The sequence below is a fragment of the Anopheles bellator genome, chromosome X, assembly GCF_943735745.2.
Source record: "Anopheles bellator chromosome X, idAnoBellAS_SP24_06.2, whole genome shotgun sequence".
NCBI lineage: Eukaryota > Metazoa > Arthropoda > Insecta > Diptera > Culicidae > Anopheles > Anopheles bellator.
Genome location: NC_071287.1, coordinates 10279638 through 10291973, shown reverse-complemented (window position 1 = coordinate 10291973; position 12336 = coordinate 10279638). Strand labels below are relative to the sequence as shown.

Genomic DNA, 12336 nt, shown 5'->3' with positions numbered 1-12336 from the left:
TCTCTCTCTCTCTCTCTCTCTCTCTCTCTCTCTCTCTCTCTCTCTCTGTGTGTGTTTCTTTCTCTTTCTCTCTTGCTCCTGCTTGCACGGGGGTTTCGGGTGAACGGGTTTTCCTCGCGAACTCCTGAAGGGGGCCGAAAAGAAGGAGAAAAACAGGTCATTCCCCACACTGCATTGTGTAGAGGAGGGCGCCGCAGGGCGGCCTCATCACCAACAGCCTCGGCCGACCAGCAGCATAACAACATCCGGCCCGATCCCGGGGGGGGTTCCAGGCCGCCTATGAATCGATTATGCTGACCGCAGCGAATCCAGCGCAGCGAATGGACACAATCGCGCATTCCGATGTGCCTAACAACAACAACAACGCCCGCGATGAAGGTGTGCTTGCTAGAGTGGAGTGTAATAAAACAATCATAGCTACAAACGAATGGAGCTCACCGCCCCACTACTAGTGGTTCCCCAACTCTCAGATGCCAAGACCAAGGCCGCATTAGTGCGCAACCTAATAGAATCAATTCTTCGTCTGGGTGCGTCATAGGGATGAAGAGGTTCGTCTAAAGTGCACTTCTTGAACCTTCACTACTGGTCAATAAAATAGGTAATTGTGTAAAGCTGGTACAATTTGAACTCAACTCTGTACGTAGACTAGTGTATCTACGTTTACGTAATTTGTTGCTATGTTGGTAATTCGGTAATAAATAGGTAATTCGTTGTATACGCTGACATTGCACCCGACTTCTTGAAAGGAATTGGTTTATGTGATCTTGCTGCAATAAATTTTCAATTTTGATCGTTGTTTCTTGGTGGAACATCCAGCATTGGCAGAAGCATTCGTTGCAATCCCTGGAGAAAGAAAGATTGTGAAGAATCTGCGCAACGAGAGGCAGTGCAAAAGCATCGGCAAAGTACTGGGAAGATCAGTAAATTTTGCGAGAAATGCTCTGTTGTGGAAAACAACAAAGGAAACGAGAGGTAAACCAAGAAAAATCAAAGCAACGAGAGATCATCGCATATCATTTTTGGCCAAAGCGGATTCCTGTTGGTTCGTCCAGAACGATTTGCTCAATAATAAATAACATTATTGGCCCAAGTACTGTCCATAGGCGGTTACAAGAAGCTAATCTGCCCGGGCGAATTACTTCAAAAGTGCCCCTTTTGAGCAAAAATAAAATGCAAATGAAGTAACAGTTTGCTACTCAATATCGTTCTTGGAAGACACTGAGGGTTGGTAAATATTATAGCGACGAAATCAAAATAATTCTGTTTGGTTCGAACTCTCAATGTTCGACGACCTGCTGGTAAATAATTTTAGCCCAGGTTTACAAAAAAAATTAAAACATGTAGGTGGAAGTATCATGATTTGGGGATATTTTTCATGGTTTGGTGTAAGTTCCCATTTCAGAATAAAGAGCACTATTGATGCACTCAAGTATAAAACAATCATGGAAGACGTTATGCTGCCTTACGCAGAAGAAAAAATGCCATTGAGATGGGTGAATACCCAAGAAGCAAAAGTTAGCTGGACAATATTTTTCAAGCAAAGATGAATTATGGCAAAAAGTGCAGTAAGAATGGTATTTAATTCCAGTAAAAACTTGACAGGTCGATCAATTCATGTCGGTCGATTTGCTACCAAGAAGAGTGCTCCAAAATAACGGCAGATACACCGGGTACTGACTAATTTTGAAAGAAAATATTGACTTTTTAGTATTAGCAAAAGAAGACCGTGTAAATTCATTAAAATTTGCCCTATACACAGATTTACCTATTTCATTGGCCAGGTACTTTTAACTGGTTTCTATTATAATAAGCGAATTCCTAGAATTTTTCATCTCTTTTAGATCATCTTTATCTTATTTTTAGTACTACTATCTTGTGCTATCATTGTAATACCTCCTGTGAATGCAACAGGTTTTGTAAAAAGATCAAATAATGCAGCTTACATACTGTTACCTATTTTATTAGCCAGCAGTGTATACTATGCTACAGACTGACAGTGTGACAAATTCCTCACACTTTGAAGGCCCCAGTGAGCTCCGGTCAGTACTGATGGCGCTTTCTTTCGAAGCCGAAAGCTTAATTGTCGCCCACGTACACGCGGCGGGGCGCTGCCAGCCAGCCGTCGACACCTGAAGCAACGTGGGGCAGCAGTTTGCATTGCGCGGGGACCCAAATTTTTCAACTCTTCTCGTGACGAGGTCAGTGGGTTACGTCCGATTGAGCATTTCCGTCCGCGCGCACACCCCACTCTATTTCCATGGCACGCACGCTCTTGAAGTTGCGACGGCACCACCTCGTTGCTTGTTGCGTACGCCGGTTTTTTTCGCCGACGCCATCATCTGCGTACGGCAGGCCTTTCGACTTCGATCATTCGCATCCGTGTCATTCGCCTGTTCGGTGCCGATTTCGTGGCGATCACCCGTGAGTCAATTCTTCCCCGTGGGTGGACTTTGCCTAATTTTGAATAGAGTCGGGTGCATCTACGAGCCCTTAGAGGCCTACTTTAATGTCAGAGACGGATAGCTCCTCAATGCAGCTGAATCGCGGGTGCGCAACTATTCACATTGCGCATTTCATTCAGTTCAATTATTCAAAATAGAGACGTTGAGCTAATAAGTATAGAGGGGTATACAACAAAACGCCTGGGTCGGACAAGTCGGATTGGTGTCGCTACCACCAATTACACCAATCAGCGCCCGGTGGATACGGCAAATGCGGCCGGTTTTGCGCGGTTGATGCTAACTGAGCACACACACCGAAAGCGCTGACCACCGTTCAATAACCCATTGTCAACGATTACGCGGACCTCCCGTTGCGCTAGGACTGTGCCGCGATCAGACAGTCCCTGATCTCGGTCCTGGAGAGGGCTCCACGCCTTCGCGGGACAGTTCAGCTCACCTCAGAGTTCGCCCAAGGTGTATAATTCTGCTCGTTACCTGTCCGTTACGATCCCTCGTGCTTGGCACCATCATAAAATAGAAAATGATTATGGCCGGTTCCTGAGCTCTCTCGATCGAACCATCATGTGTCCAGTAGTGCCTTGATCTGGCTGGAGGCTGGAGAGTGGTTGGTCGAGAAAATCCATCAATTCTGCGAAATTCAATCAATTTCGGGCTTCAGCCTGCTAGGGCCCATCTTCCTGCCCGGTGAAGCTACTCTAGACGTTGTTGGACCCCGCCGGCCTAGAATGTCGTGCACGGGGGGATACCTGATAAATGCCTGATACCCCTCCTCCTGAGACTCACAGAGCCGCGCTCCAGTCGATCGTGGCGTTCTTCTCGTCAGCGATCCCTTCCCTTCTTTGTTGGTGGAAATTCCGAATCCAATCTCGTCGTCGTCGTCGGTTCTTCGCGTGCCACGCCTGGAGTATCGGGGACCTAGCACTCCTAGAGCGGCATCGGACCCTCTCGTTAGCCTTTTCCGCCCCAGACCGCGCGGTGTGACGGTTAAGTGGGGGCTAACACGGCGTAGCGTAAAAATTGATTCGGATGATCGCTATCACTAGAGCCGCGTTGTCTGTCCCCCCCCACCACCACAGTTTTGTGCTGGCCGTCGAAAACAGGAAGCACCCATGATTGTCCAGAGTTCATCGCACTGTGAACAACAATTCCAGCGAGCGCTGTTGTACAAAACTTTTGAGTTTTGATGTCCAAAAACTAAGGGGAAGCATGTCTAGGGAAGATAATTTTTTTTATATTAGGAAGTCGATTTCATTCCATAACTTAACTTAAATTAATTGACTAGAAGAATAAAAAGGAATCCCACCCAGCCAACATTGTTCCTCCCCTGTATCCACTCCGTAAGGCTATCCGGAGGGAGGAACGGGTATCGTTCACAAGTTTACTTTGATCGCACTGAGCATGGCCCCAGGCGCAGGATTAATCTAAAGCATGGCCCACTTAGAATCGGGAACAATTGCATGATTTCTAGCAGCGCCTCTGGTGGTCGGATTTCAAATGTGTTGATAGTTATATCATTAGTAAACATTCGACTTTCAGTGCTGAAAGTTTCATCTTAGTACGTGGAGTTTATGGAAAGTTATGCTTAATTGAACTCGAAAGAAGAAAACTTATTCTGCACAACCACGTCGAAAACACCACGTGGTCTATTTTAAAAATTTCAAAAACACAAAAATTCGCAAAATCACCGTTGCTTTACCGTTTCTGGGAACCCAATACCGTAGATTGAAAGATTCAGAGTATACGTCGTAGTGGAACATACGATCGGCAGCTGAACTGGAAGGTTTTAAGATCAATCGAGGCAAATCCTGGACTTTCGGTTCGGGATATTGCAAAAAATATGATGCCAGCAGAAGTACAGTGTAGAGGATCTGTCTACAAAAAAGCTACAGTTTTTCCTTGCATGAAAGCATCCAAAAAGGACTCTTAAGCAAAACCTAGTCGCTCAAACACGCGCTTCTAGTTGTACGAAAAGGTTATGACGAGGTACAAAGGATGCTTGCTTATGGACGACGAAACATACGTGAAAATTGATTTTGGACAGCTTCGTGGACCAAAATTTTACCTCGCCACGGCACGGGGAGATGTCCCCTTTAAGATCAAATTTGTATTCGCCAATAAATTTGCACAAACATTAATGATATGACAAGGAATTTGCACCTGTCGACAGAAATCAAAGTTTTCATCATAAACACGACGATGAACGCAACGCTGTACAAGGAAGAGTGCCTCAGAAAGCGAGTTCTATCATTTATTAAGTCACACAAAGCTCCAGTAAAGTTTTGGCCTGATTTGGAAAGCTGCCACTATAGCAGGGATGTAGTTCTGTGGTACTTTAACAATAAGGTGGATTTCATCACAAAGGATATCAACCCACCAAGTTGCCCTAGACTCCAAACAAATTAGCCGCTGAGGTGGGCCAGAAGATTGTGCAGAAAATTATGACGCGCATTCCAAACAAAGTTCGTGATTTCATCCGACGAGCGACATAACAAATTTCTGAAAATTCTCTCTTAAATTACAATAAAATACCTTCAATTTGACACCTTGATATGTTTTCTAAGTCAAACCAACCCTGAGATAGAGCTAATGCAATTGTTCCCGATTCTAACTGGGCCATTCTTTACTACTTGTGGCACTGCTGCTGCAGCTGTTGCTCCTGCCGCTGCTTCCGCCTCGTCTTCCCTCGGTGGTGGCTGCTCCGCCAGGGTCATCGCATCCCTCGCGCTAGTAGCCGTGCTAAGCAAGACGTGAATCCGAGGTTTATTCGTTGGCCGACCAGTGCCTTGGCCTGTTTGATCGGCAACCGGACACGGACGTGCTGGAGACCGTTCGGTCGCTGCCGCATCCACACGTCCTTTGCAGACACTGCGGCGCCAGCCTTTTCCATGCCCTCACGGACATCCTCCACGGTGGCAGTCATATCTACCCCAAAGAAGACTAGCTCAGCCTTCTGCACACTCAGCCTCACCGCCTCCAGGGCGCTTGCCTCGCATTCTCTACAGCTGTACCTAGGATCGGTTTGGGCTTGCAGAACTCGCATATTTGCGCCCCCATCCCTCTTATCTTCCATGTCCATCTTGTCACTTTCTTCAAGTTCCGCGTCTGCTCCAGCTTCGGCCCTGGCGTCATCGCGTTCATGATCCTGTTCACGGGCCGGTGCTCCCCGCACCAAATTAATTAGGTTCACTACCGCCGACCGAAGCACTCTATTCGGCGCCGATTCGGCTCTCTTCCGAATCCTGCCTCACTTCTTCGGAGGAGCTGCCGAGGCACTTACGCAAATCGCCTTTCTGCTCGCACCTTGGCCGTAGCCCGTATTCGAGCAACCGGCACCCACACTCTCTCGTACACTGTGCACCGTCTGCAAGATCAGCTAACTGCGAGAGGCACGCACACATACTACAACAGGAGGAACTAACACAGGATCAACGCGCTTAGCCCGTTTAGGCGATAATTCCGCTTCACTAACTGTTAATTCGTCGAAAGTGACGGTGGAATAATTGTGCTTTAGCGCTGCAGAACGCGCCACGTCGAGGTACCGGAAACCCCGAATGCTAACACCAGTGCTAACGAACGAACTCGTGCCCCGAACGTAGGAAGTGAATCCGCGCGAAGTAAAAACACATCCGATCACCTTAAGCTCTCGCAACTCTCTCAGTGAAAGTGAAAAGTGCATCATACGGCGCCGACAAACCGGCCACGGCGGTGCAGTGTTTAGAGGGAAGGAAAGAGAAGAAAATAGTGAAAAGTGTTAGTCTCCTAATAAATCGTGCAAGCAACCCTGGAAACCGGCAGAATGCCGCAGTCAAAGAGCAATCGCCGCAGTGGCTACGAGATGAAGGACGGATGTTCCTTCCTGTTCACGTCCGAATCGGTCGGCGAAGGACATCCCGATAAAATGTGCGACCAGATTAGTGATGCAATCCTAGATGCACACTTGCAGCAGGACCCCAACGCAAAGGTGGCCTGTGAAACTATTGCAAAGACTGGCATGATCTTGCTGTGCGGAGAAATTACATCAAAAGCTGTAGTTGACTATCAGCGCGTGGTGCGTGAAACAGTGCAACACATCGGCTATGACGATTCCTCAAAAGGATTTGACTATAAGACCTGTAACGTGCTCCTCGCATTGGACCAGCAGTCACCGAACATTGCAGCCGGTGTGCATGTAAATCGTCCGGAAGAGGAAATCGGTGCCGGCGATCAGGGGCTTATGTTTGGTTACGCTACCGATGAAACGGAAGAATGCATGCCATTGACGGTGGTGCTGGCTCACCGATTGAACGAGAAGATCGCCGCGCTTCGCCGTAGTGGACAGTTCTGGTGGGCCCGTCCAGATTCCAAGACTCAAGTCACGGCAGAGTATATCTTTGAATCGGGAGCGTGCGTTCCGCAACGCGTCCACACGGTAGTGGTCTCGCTGCAGCACTCGGACAAGATTACCCTCGGGGAGCTACGCAAGGAAATCAAGGAGAAGGTCATTAAGGACGTGATTCCATCCCAGTACCTCGATGCAAACATGATTGTGCACATCAACCCGTGCGGGCTGTTCATCATCGGTGGTCCCCAGGGTGATGCTGGATTGACTGGACGCAAGATCATCGTCGACACATACGGAGGTTGGGGTGCCCACGGCGGTGGTGCATTCTCGGGCAAGGACTTCACCAAAGTAGACCGTTCCGCTGCCTACGCGGCGCGCTGGGTAGCGAAGTCCCTGGTGAAGGCTGGTATCTGTCGCCGTTGCATGCTGCAGGTAGCTTATGCTATCGGGTTGGCCGAACCATTGTCGATTACAGTGTTTGACTACGGCACCTCGAAGTACAGCCAGCAGGAACTGCTGAAGATCATCTCCAAAAATTTCGATCTGCGTCCGGGCAAGATCGTCAAGGACCTGAAGCTCCGCACGCCGTTCTACCAGTGTACCAGCACGTACGGACACTTTGGACGCGCAGGATTCCCGTGGGAGGAACCGAAGAAGCTGGTCCTGAAATGATTGAGCTCGACCGCGGTTCCTGTGACCGCCGCAGATGCCGCTCGCTGTTCTCCTGCTGGTATTGCCGTATCAACGAAAAAAAAAGAACGACGGCTACTGCTCGGAGTCGGTGAGCGTTGCCAAGAAGCCGAAAGTAGATGTGTAAAGGCTACACAAGGTCTGCAGTTGGTTTCGCTACGATAGGGTTTTGTAAGGGTTTTATTCTTTCATTCTCTCAAACAAACACTACACAATTCAGGACTAAAAATAAATAAACTTAAACAAATTGCAGCGCTCAGCAGTGAACGTAGAGCACAATTGAGATCTACGAAATGCAACGCAATTTCTACACAAGCCCACGAGTGGCCGGCCCGTCTTGCACTGTCGCTTGTGTTTCTTAGTGTTTTTTTTTTTGCTAGAAATTTACTACGTCGCCAACATTGATCATCGTACAATTACTTTTTCAACCGACACATCGTCTCCAGCATTATGCGATGCACTGAGTCAGACCAGCAAGTAAATGCAGATAGAAATTTACGAGTATATTGTAAGAAGAGGAAGGAAAAGAGATGTACGAGGACCAGTTCGCTGAACTCGAGCAAAGCTAGACCATCCAGTTGGCCACAGTAGGACACCGTTTCAGATCGAAGTGCGCAGCCGGAATACCATCTCCGGGAATTTTGCCTGTTGCAAAACTGTGGTGCGAAAAAAATTGCGCTCCCTTCCCGATTCCACTAAACGGAGGACATGCTTGTGCTTAATTAATAATAATATTTCACCGACGATTGCATCGAATATGAGATGGTGAGAAAAACGTTCGACGTTGATGGAGTAGTTAATAAGGGAATCGTGAAATGGTGCCATCCGTGGAGCGGCATTTAAGCACATTAAGAAACTGCATTGAATTTGGACCGTTATAGCCCGGATGAACAGGTCGACCAATAATTCAATCGGTGTTTAATAGGTGTTTAATTGACAGTGGAAGATAGATAAAATGGAATCCAAAAAATGCTTGTTTGAGGAATCGACGATTCCTGGAACAATGAAAACGGACTGGACGCAGAAGACAGCAGTCACAAGTTGATCCATGTTGATTATCTATTGTGCATTTAATTCCAATGTATAGCAAATGCTACACCTACCGTACTGCCACGAACTGTTACGTATCGACAGGAATGTACTATCTTCACATTATACACATGAACTGGGAAAGGTGAGGTCACTTGAAACTACGCATCATCCGTGGTGCTTCAGTCCACGAATACCAGGTGAATTCAGGATCTACAATCCGTACCGCTACCATTGTAAAAGTTACGGAACTCTGCCCCGTTCATTGGTCGGGGAAGAAAGATTTTCTTTAATAATCTAGGAAAAGGAAAACAGATTGGCGAACAACTAGCCAAGGCACCCCCGTCGGTGATTCAATTAGCTGAAGCGTTCCAAATTCAAAGCAGTTTCATTTTTTTTCGCACTTCAGCACACGTTTTGTGTTGTGTTTACGAAAAGGATTTTAATTGTGGAAAAGAGCTTCTTCGAAAATACTCCGGTCCGCTGGGTGGTCGAAGGGTGCTCATCGGTACGCCAGAAAGAAGCAGAATAACGTGACAGAAAAGGACAAAAAAATTATGAAACGATATAATTAAGCTAGTAAACGTAAGCACACTATATAGCTGCACACTCGAGGAAAACACGGCATCAATTGCTTAAACTGTTTTGTGTTCCGTTCACGGTACCGCAAAGCTTCTCTCGTCGAACGAGACTGTAAGATTTCATATTGCCATATCTTCATCAAATGAAAAGATGAACACGTGACACGTAGAATGTTACGAAGAGCCAATTTCCCATTGAAAATAAAGTCCTCGAAATTTGGAGCTAAGCTGTTGTAACTACAAACAACTGACCATTCGGCTGTATAGCCTGAACGGAGAACTACAATCACACACTGCACGTACAACGGAAGGTAATTTATCGGTAGATAGTGTGTGACCTTGAACGAATAAAACGGCCCACCCTCACGATCCGTACTGGAGGGAAAACTAGGAGTGTGTGGGGTTGGGCGGCTCCTTCTGATGTTGACTTCCACTTGCAATACATGCTTCGCACCGTTCACCGCAGGCAGGATGATGAAGCCAGCTGTCATGCTGCAGTGATGGAATGCATTCTGTTTTCCGTCCCGATCATAACGGAACGAATAGCTGGCAGGGACAGGTAACGCCCAGGTTAAACTTTCAGGTTCAAACTGACAGCGGTCTGGACAACGATGTGGTTGCTATCCGGTCACAATCTTGGGGCGGGTTTGGTATAACTAACGGGTCTCGTGTCGGTAACACGAAACTGCTCCTTAAAAATTGGATCAAATTTCGTTGCCTAGTTGGTGTACCCTCTCATGTCAAGATAAATGCGAGAATGTTATGAATTTTGAGAAGTGTACTAGTGTGTTCAATAGGTACGTAGCCTCGATAACAGAAGGTGCTGTGAGGAGGCTAATTTGGTTGGTTATGTTGGTACACTGTTCGTATGTGAAGTTTCATTTCAATCGTTCACTTAGTTTATTTTTACAAGCCATTTTTACAAGTGTTTTAATTTTCTTTTTTTGGAAGGATTAAAAGCAAAGGAAAATTATGAACGAATATTGAAAGTGTATAAGGACTCTTCGCTTTTAATTAGGTAATTAAAAGAGAGGATTCTGAGATTAAACGTGGTCGTACTAGCCTTCAAGACGATCCACGACAAAAACGTAAAAATAGACACAAAACTTGAAATCGTAGAAAAAATACAGGATATCGTATTGGAAAACCGCAGGTTTGTGTCCAGAAATCGCCCAAAAAGATGCGAATGAAGGGTGTTTTTTGAGATGCGAATGAAATTTTGTTAACTGATTACTTGCAAACTGGTAAAACAATAAATTTTGATTTTTGTTGTAACCTTTTAGACGTACTGAAAGTAAAAATTCGTGGAAAAGACCCGTTTTGAAGAAGAAAATAATTCTTTTTCATTAGGGCTCGTGCACCAAGAGCATTTTGTAAATGGCAAAAATCCATGAATCCAGTTTGAATTGTTGGAGTATCCATCGCACTCTTCAGATTTCGTCCATAGTGATTTCCATCTGTTTCCGGACCACAAAAATCATGCGCGGAAAGCGTTTTTCGAGAAAATGATGACGTCATAACAGCTGTTGAAGCGTATTTTGAAGCACTTCTAGTTTCTCACCTCTGGGATGGAATTTATAATTTGCTGTTTCGTTGAAACAAGTCTATTATTGTTCAGGAAGTTCATAGTGAATAACTACATAATAATGAATAACAATGAAATAATGTGTATTTCATTCCATAAAATGTGTTTTGCTGATCGAGGCTACGAACTTTTTGAACAGTTTAGTGATCCAGCCACCCAAAGTTACACGCAGCTAAACGCACGATCCAGTTGTGGCTCGTCCGTAGATTATCCGTCTCGCTGCACACCGACTAATCGGCGAAAGACGTCAGACGGCGTTAAGTTTAAGTTGGTGCCTTTTACGGCTCGTTAACGGCTAGAGGTTCAATCATTGGCGGTAAAATATTTGCATGTGCTGCAGCGCAGCTACAAGATCGTCATCCTGCGAGGTCTTCTGCTAACACAAGCATTCAAACTTCGTTCACAGAGCCCACTGTCGCACCAGTAGCCATAGATGAAAAGGCCTACGAAGAGTTGAGAAATTAAAACCGTTGCCGAACAAATGAACTGTCTACTCTAGGCGGGAGTGATCGAAGGCGTTTCACTTCGATGTGAGAGCTTTCGCTAAGACGCGTTACACCTTTGTTGTAGATGTCGCCATGTGCCGGCCCATCGCGGACCGGCGAAAGCGACCATCAATATTCCTGTCAGTTTCGGTTAGCCACGCCAAGCCCGCACTACGCTTCGTCCCATCAGAAGAAGCTGGGCCCCGCCGTCACGGTAAGTAGGTAGAGTCCGCGAACACTGGTCCGCTGATTCGCGAAACGAATCCCCTGCATTCAGTGCACGTTCACGGATGCATAAACCCGCACGAACCGCCGATCTTCTCCAGTCCGGTGCCGGGGAAAATGGGTGCTACAAGCGAAATGCCACACGATAGAAATGATTAGTACATCGCCAGTAACACCAGCTGTACCACTTGTTCGGCCTTTAATTCGGCACGGTCTTCAAAAGGTGGAAGATGTGCGATTCTTGAGGATGTTTTCTGATAGGAATTCTATAAATAAATAAGGACCAAATTGACAGCTAGAGCATGCGTTTACACAATCCGGTTTTTTACTTTTAAACCTGCATGGCTTAATCGAACTTTTCAACAACCGGCACAGAAGCTCCTCCAACACACAATAATTATTGTACATTTTATGATAACGCCTGTGAACATGCTAGCTGTAGCCAGCACATATCGGCACACCTGTTCGGTTTGCCGACTAATGCTCACCGTAGGCACACGGTATATTTGAACAAAGGGCTAACCTCAGCTTCGGTTTCCATGTTTGTTTTCCCGACGCCATGTATATTTCTGTGCCCGCGTGCCGCGTAACATGTATAACTGTTTTGCAGGTGTTCGACGCTATAGGCGGAATACGGGGCAACAACCAGCAAGCCAACAGGAACCTCTCAGGCAGGCCGGCAACGACGACGAGCCTTGAGCCAGGAGGATGTCGCCCGCGCCCGCGGTTCAAGGCCTAGAAAGTTCAATAGAAAGCGAACGGGGATGCCAACGCCCGAAGGTGCCCTCGCCTGGAGTGCGATCGACGGCCTCGGCACCCCCTGATATACGTGCGGAACATCGGAGTGGTATCCGATGACGACGGGAGAGGTTGCGCCCCTGGACAAGGTTGCCCGATAGAGTGGATATGTAGTGTAGCAGGACCGCAAGCTGGTCGGTCTGTTGTCGTGCGTTATCTT

General features: G+C 46.8%; 2 protein-coding genes across 2 annotated transcripts in view; one reads left to right on the top strand and one right to left on the bottom strand.

Moving 5' to 3' along the window:
- Nucleotides 1–12336, bottom strand: part of LOC131213851 (rhophilin-2) — a 33801-nt gene that overhangs the window by 17552 nt on the left and 3913 nt on the right. The window lies entirely within an intron of this gene.
- On the top strand, nt 6274–7524 carry LOC131213853 (S-adenosylmethionine synthase). Its single transcript, XM_058208041.1, has one exon. The coding sequence runs from the start codon at nt 6298–6300 to the stop codon at nt 7453–7455; it is 1158 nt and encodes a 385-aa protein (XP_058064024.1). The 5' UTR covers nt 6274–6297; the 3' UTR covers nt 7456–7524.

Bases quoted from the DNA above. Each gene is read 5' to 3' on its own strand.
- LOC131213853 (XM_058208041.1), top strand. From the start codon at position 6,298: ATGAAGGACGGATGTTCCTTCCTGTTCACGTCCGAATCGGTCGGCGAA.